At 37.9% G+C, this 21702-nt stretch overlaps 1 protein-coding gene across 1 annotated transcript in view; it reads left to right on the top strand.

The window, feature by feature from the left end:
* ANKRD31 (ankyrin repeat domain 31) overlaps positions 1 to 21702 on the top strand; it is a 128427-nt gene that overhangs the window by 76817 nt on the left and 29908 nt on the right. Inside the window, exons 16-19 of the mRNA XM_054578257.1 lie at positions 2404 to 2541; positions 3409 to 3551; positions 14714 to 14876; positions 16127 to 16242. Of these exons, the coding sequence (XP_054434232.1) occupies positions 2404 to 2541; positions 3409 to 3551; positions 14714 to 14876; positions 16127 to 16242 (560 nt within the window). The remainder of the gene's footprint in view (positions 1 to 2403; positions 2542 to 3408; positions 3552 to 14713; positions 14877 to 16126; positions 16243 to 21702) is intronic.

Genomic DNA, 21702 nt, shown 5'->3' with positions numbered 1-21702 from the left:
AAGTGATCTAAACAGACCAAAGGAATCCAGAAGAAACAGATAAAAGAATCAGGATATATCTGAAACTTTTTTTAAAGGCATAGACAAAAGGAACAGAGAACAATAGAAAGCCCTTAATAATATGTTAAAAACATAATAGCAGAAAGGTTTTTTAAAAAATACAGATCTCTGTAGCACAGTTGGATGGTAAAACATTCCAAGTCCACTGTAAAAAATAAAAGTAGAGAAAACTGGAAAATAAGGAGAGAAAAGAAAATTAGAAGCTCACTTCAGGATATCCAGAGAGAACAGTGAAAATAAGAAATGAAATCATTAAAGATATAAGAAATAAAGAACAGAAGCTTCCATATTGAAAGGGCCACAAAGTATCTAGTACAATAAATAAGACATCTCATTGTGAAATTTCAAAGAAAAAATAAAGAGAAGATCCAAAAAGCTTCTAGAGAGGAAAAAACAGGCCACATAAAAAAGTTCAGACAGCTGAGTATTTCTTAATGACATTATACTTTATTAATAAGTAATTAATACTTTATTAAATAAATGTAAAATATAATGCTATTATGAAATACTCAGCTTTAACTACAGTGGACTTTATAAAGAATTTTAGTGTGAGTCCCATTTGTTTCCTTTCCTTTTTCTGCCACATTTTGTTATTTTCAAATTTCAGGAAAATGCTGTTGAAATTTATGACAGCACTAACATTGAGCAGTTTCTGAGTTTTTATCCCAAAATGTTTATCACATGCCTACCTTCTTTGCTACAAAACATACTAGGAACAAGTTGAAAAGATTTGTGTCATTCACAGGAACAATTACTGGGAGAGATTTTTCAATTGAAACTTACAATCTGCAAACCTACCATCTTAGGTAGTCTTTATATTACCATTTAGAAATATACATCTAACATGAAATATATATTATATATAAAATATGTCTTTATTCTTCCAATAAAGAATTTCTGAATGCAAATTTCTAAAAACTTTAGAAATTTTGTCTGGGTATCAGTTTTCCCTGTGACTCATATACACAAATGATCTATTTGTTAGAGTAGTCCTCCCATCTTTTTTCTCTTGCTCTGACATTATATGCCTGGTTGCTGACATATAGGACATAAGCAGAGTAAGGGTCTGATGGTTTCATGCAGCAGTCTTTAAGCCTTATCTTGCATCAGAGTCTCCTGGAAAGCCCCTTAAAACATTGCAATAAATAGAAGGTAAGGATCATTAGAAGCCATCTTAAAGTCTGCCCTCCAGAGTAGGCTTAGGGTGGCTGAAGAATTTGCATTTTTAACAAGTTTCCCAAGTGATACTGATACTGCTGATCTGGGACTCCACTTTGAGTACTACTGGTTTAATGAATAGTTGTTTTTGTATAATCAGTCTAATCCTCTACTTTGCCTAGTGTCTCCGTTTGAAGCTCCTCTGATGCAAGCTCTACAGAAAATTACCCGCCAGGTTCCTGGTTTAGGGATGGGAATCTGGGGTGGCAGGAGTGGTTGCCAGGCAATTTGGGGTCGAGGAAAAAGCAACTTGGAGTTCCAACTTTTCTCTACATACACTTTTCCAGTCAGTCCCCCTGTTTCCATGCTTCCTTTCATGGTACCTAATGCCCTCAAGTGCTGAGTGCCTGGGTGAGGATTGGCTCCCTTCCTCAGCAAATTCCTCCTGTGAACCATTCCCCGCTTTGCCACAAGTTAACTCTTCTCCATTGTGACTTTCCAATTCCCCCAAATTTCTTGAAGTCTTTGTCCTCTATTTTTCCTTCTTCTGCTTCTTTCATATATTTTTTTTAAAACTTTTACCATCACTTTAGTATGGTTTGAGGAGGAAATAGGGGAAAACGTGTTCAGTTCATTGTTTTTAGTTCCAGCTTAAGCCTATCTAACTTGTCTTGCAAGAAATAGAGTTAAAAAAGAATCTTTAGATAATGCTTCACTTTTTATGAAATAAAAATAATAAATCAATAGGCCACAGTTTGGTTCTTGGCATCTTAAGTAATCAGAAACAGACTCACCAAGAAAGAGAATAGCTGTCAAAGAGAATTTTTATAAAAATCACAATTTGTTTTAAGAAAAAATGTATCCATTGTTAAAGGGCTACTAAGGGTGAAACGAGTGTAGAATTGAAACAAGTTTATTTGTTTTAATCAAGCATATGATAGAGTGACTGAACAACTGCTAGAATGAATTTGTGCTTAGATGTCCTATAATTTCTTCAGAAGTTGAAGAACTGTGTCTCAGTTATATTTTAAAATAGTAACAGTAATGGTAATATTAATTTATGCTTCTGTGTCATGCACCCTACTTAGGATATTTTGAGGAAGTTGTTATGTATTTTCTAAGTTCCTTTATAATAATCAGCCTTTGGCAGAAAAGCGGCCTCAGTTTTGCTTGGCAAATTTACAGAAATGAAAACAGCTGGGATCAATAAGAGGACTGCCAGAGGGGAAAGCCAGCTTCATTTGGCTGCCAGAAGAGGAAATTTGTCTCTGATGAAAGTTCTAATAGAATCTGGAGCAGATGTGAATCTAAAAGATAATGCAGGTTCGGATTCTTTTAATTTTAATTGTGTTTACAATTTGAACTCACTAAAATACACATTTCACACCCACCACCCCAATTTAGAATTTGGCTGCTATATAACAGCTAACTTTAAACAATCTTTTTTACTGCTAGTTGAATAGTAATATTAATCTTGGTTCCCACAGTAAAATAACCTTCTTTGAAAGAGTTTTTAATACACATTTGGGAGCATTCAGTGAGAGTATACAGAATGGGGAGTAAGGGAAGCTTTATTTAGGCCTTTTCCTTGGAGACTTTAATACCATTCCCTAACTTTGGAGAGCTTGTAAAATTTTTTCCATTTTATGTCCCTTTTCCTTTCCTCTTCTCTTTTTACTTTTCCTTTCTTCTCTCCTCCCTTAATTTTATTTTAAACTTCCAGTTTTAAATTGATCTCTTGACACTTTGCTCATCCGAGAAGAATCATGTGTAAGGAATTTCAGAGGGAAAAACTCAAAGACTGGTTGAATCACATTTCATTTTAAAGAGAAATGTGACAATGGAAGGATACGAGTGGAAAAGTCAGGCATGATCTTACTGTATTTTAATATCTGAATTGAAACAAATTGATATGATTAATATTTACTCTGGTCCCATTATATTTAATGTTCTGTGAGTCTTCTGTTTTGGCACTTCTATAAAAATATTTTTATGAGATCAGTTTGTTTTTAAAAATGAAACATTTTAAGGCCATAGTTTTCAATATTATTTCTTTTCCACTAGTATATACTTTTGAATCAATATAGATGCTGATTCCATTAGTGCAAATAAACTTAATGGTGGCTACATTACATGAATGTCAATCTGTAAGCCACAGCTTCTTTTGTTTTTTCCTTTTTTCTATTTTAGGTTGGACACCACTACATAAGGCATCTAGTGAGGGATCTAATGATATAATTGTAGCGTTGTTAAAAGCTGGTGCTAATGTTAATTGTGAAAATCTAGATGGAATTCTGCCCTTACATGATGCAGTTGCAAATAATCATTTAAAGGTACAGTGCACATCAGAGTTGGTTCCTATTACTCTTTTTTAGAAAAATGAATGAAGAAAATGAAGATATTTTATTATTTATTTATTTATCCTAACCTGAGGATATGTTTATTGATTTTAGAGAGGGAGGGAGGGAGGGAGAGGAAAGGGTAGGCAGGGGAGAGAGATATCAATGTGAGAGAGAAACTGATTGATTGCTTCTGTACGCTCTCTGGCAGGGGATTGGACCCACAACTTTTTGGTGTACTGGATTATGCCCCAACCATCTGAGCCACCTAGCCTGTATTTTAAATTGAGAATGAAAGTGATCCTTACAACAAATTCTTTTTGAAGACTTGAAATTACAAATAAAGATAAGCCATTGTATATAGATTGGAAAATCAATATATTTACTAATGAGTCATTTTTCCATTATCTCTTCATTACATAATTCATGTAAATCAGAATAAAATGAATGGGTTGAGAGTAAACACAGGCTATAAATCTAATACATTCCCTTTTTAATGGTCTTAAATGATTTTGCTGTTGTGGATAAGCGTCTAATTATAGTCATGATACATGTGACAGAGAGACTTTAGTCTTTGAGGTCTCAAAGAAATGGGTAAAAACACAAGTAGCTTGTTACTTGGGGGGTTGTTGTATATTTTTCTCCTTATTTTTCCTAGCAATGTGGCAAAAATATCATAAGAAAAGATTACTAGGGTCACTATTTTAGCACACTGAATTTCAAATCTAGACTCTAAAATTCTTAAGATTTTTAAACACACCTTTTTGTTTGACAGACCTTAGAAGAAAACTTTTATTGTTATCAGTGGGCAATGAAGATTTCAGGAATAATCATAGGCTTTAAAAAATAGTTAAGGAAACTACCACCAATAAAAACAATATAAAACTAGGGTTCATATACATAAAATTTCTTGGATCTCTCACTAATATCTATTTAATTTTGTGAACATATGTAACCACTGTTTTCAGCCTAAATGTAATCTTGTGAAAGAATAGTGTTGAATTTATGATTTGAGATAGAAGATGTAAACTAATGATTAAGCATAATACCAGATTGGTGGGTAAATGTCCAAGGTGGCTTCTTTTGACCAAAGAAGCTCTTTTGCCTTTAGGGTATTTACATTAAAAGAGAACAGACCAAATCTCAAGGTTATATGATTTTGAAATGGAAGAGAGGAAACAGGAAGATTCATTACAGTGATGAACTTACTGGCTATTTGTACAGGGAAATGTCCACTTAAAGTGAAAGCATTTTTTTCAAGGTAGCAAGCAACATTCTTTTTTTTTTTTTTTTAATTAATTTATTTACTTTTTAAATACATTTGTCTCTGCCTTCCCCCCACCTCTTTCCCTTGCCCCCTCCCACCTTCCCTCCCTCAGCTCTTCCCCTTTGGTTTTGTCCATGAGTCCTTGCTATATGTTCCTTGACTTTCCCCTTCCCTTCCCTTTCCCTGCCCCCCACCTTCCCTCTTGTCTCTGTTGATTTCTTTTCCTTTCAGTGTTGCTGGTCGTATTTTCCTTGCTTCTTTGCATTGTTGGTTAGGTTCCGCTTATAGGTGAGATCATATGGTATTTGTCTTTCGCCCCCTGGCTTATTTCGCTTAGCATGATGCTCTCCAGTTCCATCCATGCTGTCGCAAAGTTTAGTACTTCTTTTTTCTTTCTGCTGCGTAGTATTCCATTGTGTATATGTACCATAATTTTTTGATCCAGTCATCTACTGATGGGCATTTAGGTTGCTTCCAACACTTGGCTATTGTAAATTGTGCTGCTATGAACATTGGGGTGCATAGGTTCTTTTGTATTGGCGTTTTGGTGTTCTCAGGGTATAGTCCCAGCAGGGGAATCACTGGATCAAAAGGCAGTTCCATTTTCAGCTTTTTGAGGAAATTCCACACTGCTTTCCACAATGGCTGCACCAGTCTGCATTCCCACCAACAGTGGACTAGGGTTCCCTTTTCTCCACAGCCTTGCCAGCACCTGTTGTTTGTGGATCTGTTTATGATGGCCATTCTGACCGGTGTGAGGTGGTACCTCATGGTGGTTTTGATCTGCATTTCTCTGATGGCTAGTGATGCAGAGCATCCTTTCAAATGCCTCTGGGCCCTCTGTATCTCCTCCTTAGAAAAGCATCTGCCCAGGTCCTTTGCCCATTTTTTGATTGGATCGTTTGTCTTCTTGGAGTAAAGTCGAGTGAGTTCTTTGTATATCTTGGAGATCAAACCTCTATCTGATGTATCATTAGCAAATATATTTTCCCAAATGGTTGGCTCCCTTTTCATTTTGCTGATGTTTTCTTTAGCCGTGCAGAAGCTTCTTATTTTGATGAGGTCCCACTTGTTTATTCTTTCCTTTATGTCCCTTGCTTTAGGAGACATATCAGTGAAAAAATTGCTGCGTGGGACATCTGAGAGTTTCCTGCCAATGTTCTCCTCTAGGACTTTGATGGTGTTGCGACTTATATTTAAGTCTTTTATCCATCTTGAGTTTATTTTTGTGTATGGTGTCAGCTGATCATCCAATTTCAATTTTTTGCATGTAGCCATCCAGCTCTCCCAACACCATTTGTTGAAGAGGCTGTTATTGCTCCATTTTATGCTTCTGCCCCCTTTGTCGAATATTAGATGTCCATAGAGACCTGGGCTTATTTCTGGGCTTTCTATTCTGTTCCACTGGTCTATGGGTCTGTTCTTGTGCCAGTACCAGATTGTTTTGAGTATAGTGGCTTTGTAGTAGAGTTTGATGTCCGGTATTGTGATCCCTCCTACTTTGTGTTTCTTTCTCAAAATTGCTGCGGCTATTCGAGGTCGTTTATGGTTCCATATAAATTTTTGAAATGTCTGTTCTATTTCTGTGAAATACGTCATTGGTATCTTAATAGGGATTGCGTTGAATCTATAAATTGCTTTTGGTAGTATGGACATTTTAAGGATATTAATTCTTCCAATCCATGTGCACGGTATATGCTTCCATTTATTTGTGTCTTCCTTAATTTCTTTTTTCAATGTTGCATAGTTTTCTGCATACAGGTCTTTTGCGTCTTTGGTTAAATTTATCCCTAGGTACTTTATCTTTTTTCATGCTATATCGAATGGTATATTTTTCCTGATTTCTTCTTCTTCTATTGCATTGCTGGTGTACAAAAACGCCTTTGATTTCTGAATGTTGACTTTGTATCCTGCTGTTTTGCCAAATTCACTTATTAGGTTGAGGAGTTTTTTGGTAGAGTCTACAGGGTTCTCTATGTACACTATCATGTCATCTGCAAACAATGATAGTTTTACTTCCTCCTTTCCTATTTGGATGCCTTTTATCTCTTTCTCTTGTCTGACCGCTGTGGCTAGGACTTCCAATACGATGTTGAAAAGAAGCGATGAGAGCGGACATCCTTGTCGTGTTCCCGATCTTAGTGGGAAAGCTTTCAGTTTTTGCCCGTTGAGTATGATATTGGCTGTAGGTTTTTCATATATGGCCTTTATTACGTTGAGGAATGCCCCATTTATTCCCATTTTGCTGAGTGTTTTGATCATAAATGGGTGCTGTACCTTGTCAAATGCTTTTTCTGCATCTATCGAGATGATCATGTGGTTTTTGTCTTTTCTTTGATTTATGTGGTGTATCACGTTTACTGATTTGTGTATATTGAACCATCCCTGCATCCCTGGGATGAATCCCACTTGATCGTGATGGATAATCTTTTGAATGTATTGCTGGATGCGGTTTGCCAATATTTTGTTGAGGATTTTAGCATCTATGTTCATCAGCGAAATTGGCCTGTAGTTTTCTTTCTTTGTAGGGTCTTTATCTGGTTTTGGGATCAGGGTGATGCTGGCCTCATAGAAGGAGTCTGGCAGTCTTCCCTCCTCTTGGATTTTTTGGAATAGTCTGAGAAGGACAGGGGTTAGCTCTTCCTTAAATGTTTTGTAAAATTCTCCTGGGAAACCGTCTGGCCCTGGGCTTTTGTGTGCTGGGAGTTTCTTGATTACTGCTTCAATTTCCACAACTGTTATCGGTCTGTTCAAGCTTTCTGTTTCTTCCTCCTTCAGTGTTGGAAGATTATACTTTTCTAAAAATTTGTCCATTTCATCAAGATTTTCAAATTTCTTGGCATATAATTGTTCATAATAGTTTCTGATAATCATTTGTATTTCTGTGGTATCAGTTGTTATTTCTCCTCTTTCATTTCTGATATTAATTTGGGTCCTCTCCCTTTTTTTCTTGATGAGTCTGCTTAAAGGTTTGTCCACTTTATGAATCTTTTCAAAGAACCAGCTTCTGGATTGGTTGATCCTTTGAATTGTTCTTTTTGTCTCTATGTCATTCAGTTCTGCTCTAATCTTGACTATTTCCTTCCTTCTACTTGCTCTGGGATTTATTTGTTGTTGTTTCTCCAGTTCTTGAAGTTGTAGTGTTAGGTCTTTTATTTGAAATGTTTCTATCTTTTTAAGGTAAGCTTGTATTGCTATGAACTTCCCTCTCAGGACCGCCTTTGCTGTGTCCCATAGGTTTTGGACAGTTGTCTGTCCATTTTCATTTGTTTCCAGAAATTTTTTGATTTCTTCTCTTATCTCATTATTGACCCATTCATTGTTTAATAGTGTACTGTTCAGTCTCCATGAGTTTCCAAGTTTTTGAAGTTTCTCTTTGAGTTTGATTTCGAGTTTCAAGGCCTTGTGGTCTGAGAAAAAGTTTGGTATTATTTCAATTTTCCTGAATTTACTGAGGCTTGCTTTGTGTCCTATCATGTGGTCTATCTTTGAAAAACTGCCATGAGCATTTGAAAAGAATGTGTATTTTTCTTCTTTGGGATGTAAGATTCTATATATGTCAGTTAAGTCTCTTTGATTCAGTGTTTCATTCAGCGCCACGATATGTTTATTAATGTTTTGTTTGGAAGATCTGTCCATTTTTGACAGTGGGGTGTTGAAATCCCCTACTATCAGTGTGTTGCTATCTATATCTTTTTTGAAGTCATCCAACAATTTCCTTATAAATTTGGGGGGCTCCTATATTGGGAGCATATAAGTTTACAATGTTGATGTCTTCTTGATAGATTCTTCCTTTAAGTATGATAAAGTGCCCCTCTGGGTCTCTCTTTATGGCCTTTGCTTTGAAATCTACTTTGTCTGATACAAGTATGGCAACGCCAGCCTTTTTCTCATGTCCATTTGCTTGGAATATTGTTTTCCATCCCTTTACTTTCAATCTGTGTAGGTCTTTTGCTCTGAGGTGGGTCTCTTGTAGGCAGCATATGTGTGGGTCATGTTTTCTTATCCATTCAGCTACCCTGTGTCTTTTGATTGGGGCATTTAGTCCATTCACATTGAGAGATATTACTGATAGAAACTTACTCATCTTTTCTCTTTGTACTTGTGTTCCTCTCTGTCTCATTCTTTTCCTTCATCTGCTTAAACCAGTCCCCTTAGCATATCTTGGAGTGCTGGTTTGGTAGAGATGTATTCTTTTAGCTTTCTTTTGTCTGGGAAACTCCGTATTTCTCCTTCTATTTTAATGGAGAGCCTAGCTGGGTAGAGCAGCCTTGGCTGTAGGCCCTTGCTTTTCATGGCTTGGAATATTTGTTGCCATTCCCTTCTGGCTTGTAGTGTTTCTGTTGAGAAGTCAGCTCCTAGGCGTATCGGGGCCCCCTTGTATGTTACTTTCTCCTTCTCCCTTGCTGCCTTGAGGATTCTCTCTTTGTCTTTGACATTTGCCATTTTAATGATGATGTGTCTTGGAGTGGACCTCCTTGGGTCCTTCTTGAGTGGGGTCCTCTGTGCCTCCTGGATCCATGAGAGTCTTTCTCTCCTCAAATTAGGGAAATTTTCCATCATTACTTTTTCGAGGAGGTTCTCTATTCCTTGCTCCTCTTCTTCTCCTTCTGGTATCCCTATTATACGGATATTATTGCGTTTCAGGTTGTCCTGCATTTCCCTAAATGCTTCTTCATTCTTTTTGAGCCGTTTTTCCATTTCTTGTTCTTTCTGGGAGCTTTTTTCTACCTTGTCCTCCATCTCACTGATTCGATCCTCAGCTTCATCCAGCCTGCTTTGGATTCCTTCTACTGTGTTCTTCAATTCAGAAATGGTATTCTTCATATCCTCTTGTGTCTTCTTGATAGTTTCTATGTCCTTTTCCAGGCTGATATAGTTTGCTGTAAGATCCTGATAGTTTCTCTGCAGTTTCTCATAGTTATCTTTGAGCTGGCTGAGCTCATTGAGCTTCCTTAGAACCATTGTTTTAAATTCCATATCTGATAGTTCCCTTGCCTCTATTTCATTGAGCTCTCTCTGTGGGGAGTCCCCTTTTCCACTCATTTGGGGGGAACTTCTTTTTCTTCCCATTTTTGTGAGAGTCTGTTAAGTATTTTTGTCCTTTACTTTTCTTTCTGGGCTTGCCTCTGATGATGTCAGTTGTTGACCCTATAGGGCCTTGGGTTGTTTGTTTGAGCCTTTCAGGAGTCTAATGCCTGTGTCTGACTCCTGCTTGGAGCAGCTCTGTGACCCCTTTGGTCAGGGCTGGGCTATTTTTTGGGATCTCTCTGCGCTCTCACGAGAGCTCCTTGAGCGCATTCCCAGCGCGGCAGGGTCCCCCACCTGCCTGGGCTCGCATGTGTTTGCCCCAGACCAGGGGGCTTATTCGCGACCTCCCGTGCTCATCTGGCCTCCCTGGCACGCGAGCTTCGCGGCACTGGTCAGTTTAGGGTCTTCTATTGTGTGTTTTCCCCGCTTTTGGCTCTTTGGGTGCGTTGCTTGCCCTCGCCAAATGGGGACTACGGAAATGGGAGGAAATCAGTTCTAGGACTCTCCGGTTAATCCTGTTTCTGGTCTCTCCTCCAGGGACTCTGGGCAGCTCTACTTATTTTGTGGGCTGCTCCGCAATCGCGGCGGGTAGGTCAGTTTACGCCTGCCCTTGCCCCTCTGTGCACTCCCTCGCAGGCCGTATGGGTGCCAGTCTGTGTGAGGCCTTGCCGGTAGGTCCAAGCGTTCGCCAGCCCGCGTGGGTCACACACACGCTCGCCAACCCTCGCCAGTCACTCGGCGCAAGTGTGCGCGCCTGCTCTGGGTGTTTTGGGGGTGTCTATGTTTGCTTTTCGGCTTTTGGCTCTTTGGGGGTGTGGCCTCTTCCCCGTGCAATGGAGACTACGGCAAGGAGAAGGAGTCGGGACTCCCCGGTTCCTCCTCCCGTTCTTTCCCCAATGCCTCCATTTCTAGTCTCCCCTCAGGGGCCTCTGGGCAGTTCTGTGACCCCTTCGGCTGAGGATCGAACCCCTGTGCGGACTGCGTTTCAATCGCAGGCAGTCTGGTTCATGCACGCCCCGCTTCTGCCTCTTTGGGGTCGCGCCTTTCCAGCCCACAATGGAGACTACCGAACGGGGAGGGAGTCGGGACTCCCCGGTTCCTCCTCCCGTTCTTTCCCCAACGCCTCTGTCTCCAGTCTCTCCTCAAGGCTCTCCCAGCCAGTCTGCACTCAGCCCCGTAGCTCAGGCGTGTACAAGCTGTGTGCGGAGCGCACAAAAGGCAGGTTAATTGATTCCCTTTTGCCTGAGCGAGATGGTAGCTGCAGAGTGGGAAGTGCGTTATCACCCGGGCTCCACCAGCCGCAGTGTCAGTTCTCTTCACAAAGTTTTCCTCACCGGTCTTTTTCCAGGCGCCAGCCCACCCTGCTGCCGCCTGTACCCAGCGATCAAGGAGGGTGGCTGCCGCTGCAACTTTTGCGTTTGCCCTTTAAATGTCTTTTTGCATCCCCAGCTACCTGTCTCTGGCAGAGAGCGCCCCTAAGCTTTTTGGGGTTGCGTTTTGTCTGTATTTTCTCGGCTTTAGCTGCTGTAGTTTAGGGGTTCCTGTTTATGATTCAGACCCCTTTCTTCTCGGGGGGACGCTAACTGGCTGTTTCAATGTCCCTCTGGTGCCAGTGCCCGTGCGCACCCAGTCCACCCTCTCGAGCCTCCACCGCAATTCTCACCCGTTGGGATGTGTGAGAGTCGAATCCACTGTCCGCGGCACCAAGGCTCCTCTCCCACTATCGCTCCACTGCTTTCCAGGTGATTACTCCATTATTTAGTTGCAATTCCAGTTTGGTTTTGGGAGGAGGTCAGCGTGACTCCCTTTCACTCCTCCACCATCTTTTCTCCTAACACCGCAAGCAACATTCTTAAGAGACATCTTTATTGTAAGCTTTTTAAAAACCGTTCTCTACAGTCCCTGCCTGAGTAAGCTCAGTTGGTTAAATCATCATCCCAATACATCGAGGTTGTGGGTTCTATCCCTGGTCAGGGCACATACAAGAATCAATCAGTGAATGCATGAGTAAATGGAACAACAAATTGATGTTTCTCTCAAAAGACTTCAAATGAAAAAAACAAAAACAAAAACAGTTCTCTACATGCATTTCAGAATGGGTATAACTTCCACACACTAGTATAACACTGTTATCATCGTAGTTAGCAATCAGCATTCTTAGAGACGTCTTTATTTCAAGTGTTCTTATATACTTCTCTACATGCATTGCAGAATGGGTATAACTTCCATTCACTGATAAAACACTGTACTTATACTAGCTAGCAAGTAGCCAGAACAAACTATTGATGCAGTTATATGGATGAATCTCAAAATTATGCTAATTGAAAGAAACCAGACACAAGGACCATATACTGTATAATTTTATTCATATGCAATTCTATAAAAGGCAAAATTTGTAATGATTAATGCAGATCACTGATTGCCAAGGGCCAAACGGTGGTGGGAAAGGATTGACTGCAGAGGCATAACAGATTTTTTCCTGACGGCGGAATGTTTCTAAGTCATGATTATAGTAGCAATTACTTCAGTAAAGCTATTAAATTTGAAAAAAAAGAAAAAGAAAAACAGGCGAGAGACATATTTCTTGGTCCCCTCATCTTTGCCAAGCTCTTTGTTCCTCAGGTCCATCTCACCCTGTTAACCTGGAACTCTCTGCCAACTCTTGCTTTAGCCTTTCCTACTTAGTCCCTTTCAGCCTGGTTGTGTTCTCTTAGACTTTTTTCCTGTGACTGAGTATTACTGAAAAACAGCTGTTTAGGGGCCTATTTTCTGAGCCAAGTTCTCTGCGTCTTCCATTCTAGTAAATTAATCCATGTTAATATATGAAAGTCCAAGTCTTAGAGAAAGGCCTTGTCTGAACACACAGGCAGAATAGTCATTGTTCATATGCCATAAGTTTTTTTAAGAGTCTAGAAAGCTTCCTTTTCCAAAAATAGCTTTCTCTCTCCTTCATATAATGTAGGAAAATAGAATAAAGAATCTGTATTTTAAAATAGTCCACAGGTGACTTTAATGATCACTCAGTCATGGAAACTACTGGATAAGGCACTTTTCACCCCATCTTTTGAAGAAGTAAAATAAAATCAAATATCATTACTCAGATTTCACTAAGGTGTATATATGTAGGTTTCATTAAAAAAATCTTTGCAGGAGACTTTTCCCATATGGCACTATCTACTGTTTTTTATTACCTCACTTGGTCTTTTTTACATCTCTTAAGGAAAACAGGTAGGATTAGGGAACTAGTTTCATTAAGAGCTCACTGTGTGCCAGATACTTTACAAGGGCTCACATTTAATCCTCAGAGGTAATAAAAATAAGGTTCAGATGGTAAGTAAGTTGCTCAAGGACATAACTAGTGATTAGCAAGAGTGAGTTCTGTATGCTTCACTTTATTATTATTTTTTTATTTTATTTTAATTTATTTTTTCAAATACATTTGTCTCTGCCTACCCCCCACCACTTTCCCTTGCCCCCTCTCTCCTTCCCTCCCTCAGGTCTTCCCCTTTGGTTTTGTCCATGAGTCCTTGCTATATGTTCCTTGACTTTCCCCTTCCCTTCCTTTTCCCCGCCCCCCCCTCCCTCCTTCCCTCTTGTCTCTGTTGATTTCTTTTCCTTTCAGTGTTGCTGGTGTATGCTTCACTTTAAAATATGTGTTTTCCTTTATGCTGTGCTATCTCTAAACTGATGGAACAAATAAGGAGCTATCCCTATCATTTCAGCTGGCCCATTTGCTCCTCAACTTCTCTTGTGTATCCCTGAACACAAGCAGAAATAGAAAAGCTACTAGCACATCACATATCTCTATTTTAACAAAATTCTGACCGTCTTTTCTTAATTAGAAGGTTTTTTAGTGGTTTGAGTCACTTTAGTGTTTTAGTGGTTTGCCTCATGCAAATGGAATAACTGGTGGTTTTTACTAATTGACTTATACCACAAACTAATTAGTAACCATCTTTAACTTTGATCAATTACAAACTGACTTCTAATACATAACCTTGAGTTATTTAGAGAAATCTTATTTATACTGGAAGATTATTTTGCCCCTAAAACATCAGTCTCTGACCTCAGTTTCCTTTTCTATAAAATGATGGGGTTAGTGTAAATTATTTCTGTTTCCATTTGTCTTTAACATTATGTGACTATAAATCAGTTATTTAGGACACATTTACATAGACATTATTAGATTGGATATCAGGTTTCCTAAAATATAATCCAAATAGAACTTTATTCAGCTATGTCAAATGGCAATTTATGATACAGTTTATAATATAGTTCTGAAGTGATTTTTAAAATTTTTTTAAAGAATTTATTTATTTTTAAAGGGAAGGGAAGGGATATAGAATGAGAGGGAAAGAAATATTGATTGGTTGCCTGTTTCACTCCCGCAGTGGCCTGCAACCCAGGCACATACCCTGACAAGGAATTAAACCAGTGACCTTTCTGCTTGCAGGCTGGCACTTACTCCATTGAGCCATACCAGCCAGGGCTGTGATATGATTCTTGCTCTTTTCTCTACCCATCCTCCAGCAGCTTGTGGAGATGAGGACAAAGGGCTCTGTTAAAGAGATTGAATAAAACCTTCTGCACACAGTCTACTTATGCTTGCCTCTTACTGCAGTAAATACAGCATATCTGGTACTCGCACAATATCATGTTTAGTTCTCCTGTGGGAACAAATCAAGCCAAATCAGTCGGTCCATTTGCAGTTGTTATATAAAACTTAATAAATATTTTTGGCCAGAATTTGAAAACTTTATTTGATAACTTTTAACACTTGGTAACGGTGTCTTATAATGAAATCAGAAATTATTGATCTAAGGTCTTAACAGAGATAACTTTGGAAAATACCTTCTAGGCAGCTGAGATTCTCCTGCAACATGGAGCAAACCCTAATCAAAAGAATAAAAAACAGAAGACTGCTTTAGATGAAGCAGATGATGAAAAAATGAAAGAGCTGCTAAAATCTTACGGTGCTATTGAGACTGATAATAGAGATGAGAATAATGCTATAGCCTCTGGTATGTATGTCAATATCGCTTACTGTTTTATATAGGTGTATACCTCTGCTCAGAAAATAAAATCTTTATATTTGTAGTATAAATTGTTTTATAACTCAGGATGGATGTTTGTATATTTATTAAACTCTTGAAAAAATATTTACCTTTAGAAAGTAAAATTTCTAAACATGGTTTAATTTATAAATTATATGATCATATTTGATTTGGAGTTACATGTTGAAATAAAACCCATTCCATTCATTAAACAAACACTAATCATCCTAACATTGGGTCTGACAGATATATAACTAAAACTACACAGACTGGTTCACTTGTAGTGAGGATAGAAAAGAGTATACTACTAAACAATCTGCAACTAAGATAGTGAAAAAATATTTCAAGGTAATGTACAGCCAGGCAAAATTTTATGAAACATTTTTCAGCAGTGGTTAGAATTTAAATAATATAAGGAATTGCCAAGGATAATCATTGTGCCATGTTTTACTAGTAAGCTAAATCATGTGTAGGTCAAGGTCAAAACTGATAGATAGTTCCTCTTTTTATTGCCTGCTACTATATAGTAAGTCCATATGGTCAGGGTCATTTTTAGATCCCCCATCCATATCTCTCCACAGCCATATCTGAAGGTTCAGGCCCCATGATTTACTTGTATATCATCTTAGCTTTAGAGAAGCTTTCCATTTGAAGTTCCTAGGGACTCTGTTATGAAGTACTGTATCTATTTCCACTTGTCTTTTGTTTCTTGTGTACGTATTTCCTTGGTCAGGTAACCCCAAAGGGATGAGGAGTATCGGATACAATAGTTATCTGGAGAAAGGGAATCCAGAATGGGCGAAGGGTCATAGAGAACTTCACAATAAATCATAGTCATAGTGATTAAGAGCATAGACTTTGGGATCAAATCGGGTTTCAGTACTCACTGTGTGACAATTAGGCAACCTCATGAATCCCTCTAAGGTTCACTTTCCTCTTTTGTAAAATGGATATAATAAACTACCTATTTCACAGGGTCCATATGAAGATTAAATAAGATGATTCAGGGAAAGTGTTTGATATCCAGCATGTGATAAATATTCAGCAAATGTTAGCTGTAATTAGTCAATTGATAATAAATACTGAAGTGTTGCCAAAATTAAGATATTTCAATACTTGTACACTTAATTTATCCATTCCTATCACCATCATAATTGATAAAATGAAGCTGAATGTTTGCACATTCTTACTGTATTTTCTAATTTTACTTCTTAAAGTCAAAATTGCTACTGTCCAGGCCAAAAGACACAAATCATGTTCCTGTGATGACTTAAAAACTGTTCATCCACCTTCTCTTTCACACCAAGAAAAAACAAGAGAAAACCTTCCTATGGTGAGTGAAGTTGAAATCCTTCGTTCTCCAGCCTAGAAAGTACCATTCTTTGGGCCAGCCAGACCTTGGTTGTTGGCAGCAGTCTTTTCATTCTAAGGACATGCAGGTTGAAAATGTTTTTTATCATTAAAAAAAATAGCATAATTGAATAGAATGAGTCACGAAGATACGTTGTATGGTTAATTCTCATTATCTGCATTGATTAAGAATTATAGATTAGCTGCTGTCTTTTACACCTAGGTTTGGTTCTTTGGCTGCTTTTTGTCCCACATACACTGCTGTTTCCACTGTAATAATGTGTCTTCACTCACTCACTTACTGAAAGTTTCTAGGATACATACGAGGTAGAAAAGACTGTGAAACTCGGAAACACAGACAGAAGAGAGGACAGCAATCTGGTTTAGCTATCCTGAATCCCACATGGTTTATAGTGATAGACTGTGTTTGCTGTATATGAAACCCTTCAATAAAGGTATACTTTTGCAAAAATAACAGTAGTTGCTCAATAAAATATATATTAATTGATAAGATATATATCCTTAATTTGACAAAAACACAAAACAACTAGACCTAACTACTCATTTCTTAAGCAAAGTGGTACCCTCAGTGAAACATTCTTTTGATTAAGACTACGTATGTTGATTGCATTTCTCTTACATACTTTCTGTTATTGAAGAGAGGGAAGATGTTGTTCATTGAAAGCAGATTGTGATTAATCATCTAATTTATACTTTAAATGTATTAAATGGTATTCAAGCTAAATTGCATTTGCCTCAGCACTTTGAAAATATTTTGTATTGTTTCCTGGTATCTATTGTAATAGATCAAAAAAGTCAACTGTCAACCAAATTGTCAATTCTTTGTAGGTAATCTGTCTTTTAATCTTTCAGTTTTAAAGATTTTTCTCTTATTCTTTTATGTTCTATAGTTTCACTAGGTTATGTCTAAACATGGATGTGTTTTTATTGATTATGCTCAGGAATAAACATGCTCCTTTAATATGAAAGCATTTCTCACTTGTATTCTGGAACCTCTCAGTCATTATATTATATCTTTGAATATTGCCTTTCCTCTATTCTCAGTATTCTCTTTTTAGAACTATTTAGGTGTCTGTTAGACTCACCTCCATGTGTCCTAATACATTTTTCATATTCTCTACCACTTCAACTCTACATATGATATTCTGGGTGATTTCCTTTGATTTCTCTTCCAATTCATTATTTTTCTCCTAAATCTTTTTAACCTCTTCAACCTGTACATTCCCTCTTTCATTTAATGACTGTTTTTATTTCCAGAAATTGTACCCTTTTCAAATTTTTGTTTAAAAAAGAAAACAAAACAAAGAACTTTTCTGCTCTTGCCTTACAATATTGATAGCACTAAAAAAAATCCTTCTAAACACTTTAGCAGGAATTTTAAACTCTCCACCAGACTCTTTTTCATGATAACATGATTCTTCACGTGGTTTGCAATTTTTTTATTATAATCTCATTTTAGTGATTGTTGTTTGCTCTGGGAATTTTGGTGAGTTTGGGCTTCCTGTTTAGCATTTGCCTCTGTTGGGGCCTTAGAGGTTTGTCAGTTGCACATCAATTTTTATGCTAATTTCTCAGTTTGGGCTTCTGAACCACACATTCTATAAATTTAGTCCTCATATACATGTGTGGCAAAAGTAGGTCTCTTCTACCTAAAGGCCTGGATGGGTGACAAGTAGAGTTTTTCTAATCCTTATCTAATCTAAAGTGCACCCACTCTGGGCCTCTAGCAGCATGCAGGAACTCCATTATATATCCCTCCTCATGCAGGTTTGAGGCCTTAATCTCCTGCTCCTCTATGGGCATTGAAAACCTAGCCCCTAATATCTGTGTTTGTTCCAAATTCCCCATGGGCCACTGCTAGCTTAGTTTCTGGCACCAGAGAGTTTCCCTTTCTTTTTCTGTGTTTGGGGGTGGGGGGTGGGGGGGTGGGGTGTGTGTGTGTGTGTGTGTGTGTGTGTGTGTGTGTGTGTCCAGAGAGTTTCCCTTTCTTTTTCTGTGTTTGGGGGTGGGGGGTGGGGGTGGTGGTGTGTGTGTGTGTGTCCAAAGAGTTTCCCTTTCTTTTTCTGTGTTTAGCTGTGTGTGTGTGTGTGTGTGTGTAATGCTTATTGTGTGTGTGTGTGTGTGTGTGACGCTTATGGTATTTTGTCCAGTGTTTCCATGTGTTTGTAGTAGGTCCTTCTCTATCAGCTCAGTCCACCATATTGTATCCTACAGGTATATTTTCATATAAAGATTAGAACATTATGAAAAACCACTCTATTGTTACTAAATCTATGGGTATTTGCTTTAGGAATGATGCATATATCATGTTAGATGCCTAGCCTTGGAGAATATGTAATGGAGTTATAAGAGTCCAAGGAAAACCAACTTTACAAAAAATAAAAAGAAAATTGAAAAGAAATATGAGGACTTCAAATATAAAATTGATTTTGAATATTAGAAATTTCAAGCCAAATTGGGAGTGAAGAGTAAGTCTGTGGCCACATACAAAGGAAATGAGATGATTTTAGTTTGGTGCTACCTTCATATTGCAGCATATAGAGAGCCTCCTTCTCTATTCCATATTTTAAAAGTACAGAAATAATAATTAGCATTCACTAAGTACTTACCATATGACAAGCTGCCCTCTAACTACTATCTTAATGCATTTAGTCCTCATAATAACCCTTCTAGGTAGGTTCTATTATTATCATTACTTTCCTCATTATAGATGAGGAAGCTAAAGTAAAAGAGGTTAAATAACTTAATCCAAAATTACATTTCTATTAAGTACCAATGCCAGAATTAAACTCCAGGCAATTTGGCTCCAGAGCCTGTATTTTTTACCACTGTGCAATATTGTACAAACTTTAAAGGAGGTATCAGAGGCAAAGGTGACTTGGCCATAGTAAAAATAGCATATTTGGAATAAAATCATAGTGAAGTTTCATAGTAAGGAGAATATAAACTGTGTAAAACTGCTTGTTCCAGAGATACATCCTAGGTTAGGGGTTTTTTTTTTTTTTGCTGTTGTTTGAAGATACTCAGGCAGTAATGAAGGTAGAATATGGAGCTGGTGTGGAGTGAAAGCTTATGGCCAGTGGTGGCTAAAACTATACACATCCACAATATAAGTCAAAACAGTAAAGAAAGTCAGCATTGGAAGTCGTCTTCTTTATCCAAACTTGTAGGTAGAGGCTTAGCCTGGGCCCAAATTCAGACCTTTAGTTTGCTTTTATAACGTAGCCACTCATTGTAAAAAGAAATAAATATCATTGTTTATTTGTTTTGCATATGTACATTTTATAGTTTCATTTTGATTCATTTTATAAATGACAGCAACGAGATTGCTTTTCCACATAATTGGATGGTTTTATTTGTGCATTTTCCATATCCCTTCTGGGCATCAAAGTAAAATCTCAGAATAATATACTTAGAAGGCTTTGAGGACCTACACATTTTAAAAATGAATGTGTACTGAGAATATATTAAAGGATAGATATATGAGTCAACCCATCAGTTGTCATCTATTGAGCAACAACTACACATCCAACAGTGTGGAGACCACATTTGAATATAAAAATCATGCTCCTGCCAACAAGATATCATTATCTTGATGAAGAAATATACTATATAAGGCATACATATTAATACTAAATTCTGTAGCACTGAAATTCTTAAGTAATTCTGAGAAAGGAAAAATCAGTATGAATTAGATTACTAAGAGGTTTTGTGTATGAGATGGATGTTATATGATAATAAGCAGTACCTGGCTGGTGTTGCTGAGTGGATTGAGTGCTAGCCTGCAAACCAAAGGGCCGCTGGTTCAATTACCAGTCAGGGCACGTGCCTGGGTTGCAGGCCAAGTCCCCAGTAGGGGGCCACACGAGAGGTAATCACCCATTGATGTTTCTCTCCCTCTCTCTCTTTCCCTCTCTAAAAATAAATAAATAAATAAATAAATAAATAAAATAATAAGCAGTATTTATTGAGCTCTAACTTTGTGCTTACACTGTCCTAACCATTTTACATGTGTTACTCAATTCAAACAATGAGAATAAGTGACCTGTTGGAGTTACTAACCAGGAAGAAATGAAGTAAGAATCCACACCCTGGCAGTCTGGTTCAAGAGTTCACTTTATAATTTCATCTCTCATAAGAAAGAGAGGGATCTGGGCAGAATAAATTGAAGATGTTCCAGGAAGGAAGATTAATACTGACAGGATATAAAGATATGCTCTTAAATCTCATTTGTGAGTTTTTGAGAGTAGTGTTTTGTATTTCTAATATTATGTGTAACATTTGAATAGTGTGCAATAATAGTCATAAAGCCTTAAAGTCAATTTGTTGTATATATGTTATCTTTAAATATATGCCGAGTTGTTTGGTTTTCTCCTACATCTATAACAGAAGTCAGTGAAAAACTATGATTCTATTTTTCAAAAATAGATCTACTTAAATCAAGATATATTTAAGTATTTTCCCCTCAGATATGCAATATTTATACAGTTAAAATTAAACAAAGCATGAGTACATTTTGAACATAAATGAGTATTTTTTTAAATTTAAATTATATTTTATTGTTTATGCTATTACAGGTGTCCCAATTTTCCCCCTTTGCACTCCTCCACTCAGACCCCCCTCCCTCAGGTAATCCCCACATTGTTGTCCATGTCCATAGGTCATGCCATATATATTCTTTTTGTTGTGTTTTTTAGTTTTTACTTCATAATCATAAATCTAACTCTGCAATCCAGCTAGATTTGGAAGGCGTAAGGAAAACATGGAACCCAATAAACTCTGACAAGAGCACAAAGATTAATACAACATTCCAAGCAGATGAGGGTGAAGGGGTGCTCTCCTGAGCTAGAGAAGGAATGTTCTGGTGTTAAGATAAAACACAAGTCAAATTTATTAGAATTGTCCTCAGTCAGTAATGGGATCTTCCTGTTGGTCTTGCCATTCCTGGACCCATAGCACTACATGGCTGTCACAACATCCATGCCGTCTTTCACCTGCTTGTCACCCAGCCACTCAGCCTTGGCAGTACAGATAAAAAACTGGGAACTGTCTGTGTTGGATCTAACATTTGCCGTGGACAAGATGCCAGGATATGTGTGCTTCAGGATGAAATTCTCATCATCAAATTTCTCCCCACAGATGGACTTGCCATCTGTGCCACTGTGGGGTATGAGGTTACTACCCGGGCACATAAGCCCGGGAATAATTCTGTGAAAGCAGGAACCTTTGTAACCAAAGCCTTTCTCCCCAGTGCTCAGAGCATGAAAGTTTTCTGCTGTCTTTGGAACTTTGTCTGCAAACAACTCAAAGGAGACAGCCCAAGGGCTGGCCGTAAGCAGCAATGTCGAAGAATATGGTCTTGGGAATATGAGCTTGGGAAGATCTGAGGCAGCAATGGCGTCTGCAAGGCTGCCATATATAT

This window comes from Pteronotus mesoamericanus, unplaced genomic scaffold, assembly GCF_021234165.1.
Source record: "Pteronotus mesoamericanus isolate MK-2021 breed Mesoamerican mustached bat unplaced genomic scaffold, CSHL_Meso_final contig_50, whole genome shotgun sequence".
Taxonomy (NCBI): Eukaryota; Metazoa; Chordata; class Mammalia; order Chiroptera; family Mormoopidae; genus Pteronotus; species Pteronotus mesoamericanus.
This window is presented reverse-complemented; position numbering and strand designations above follow the sequence as displayed.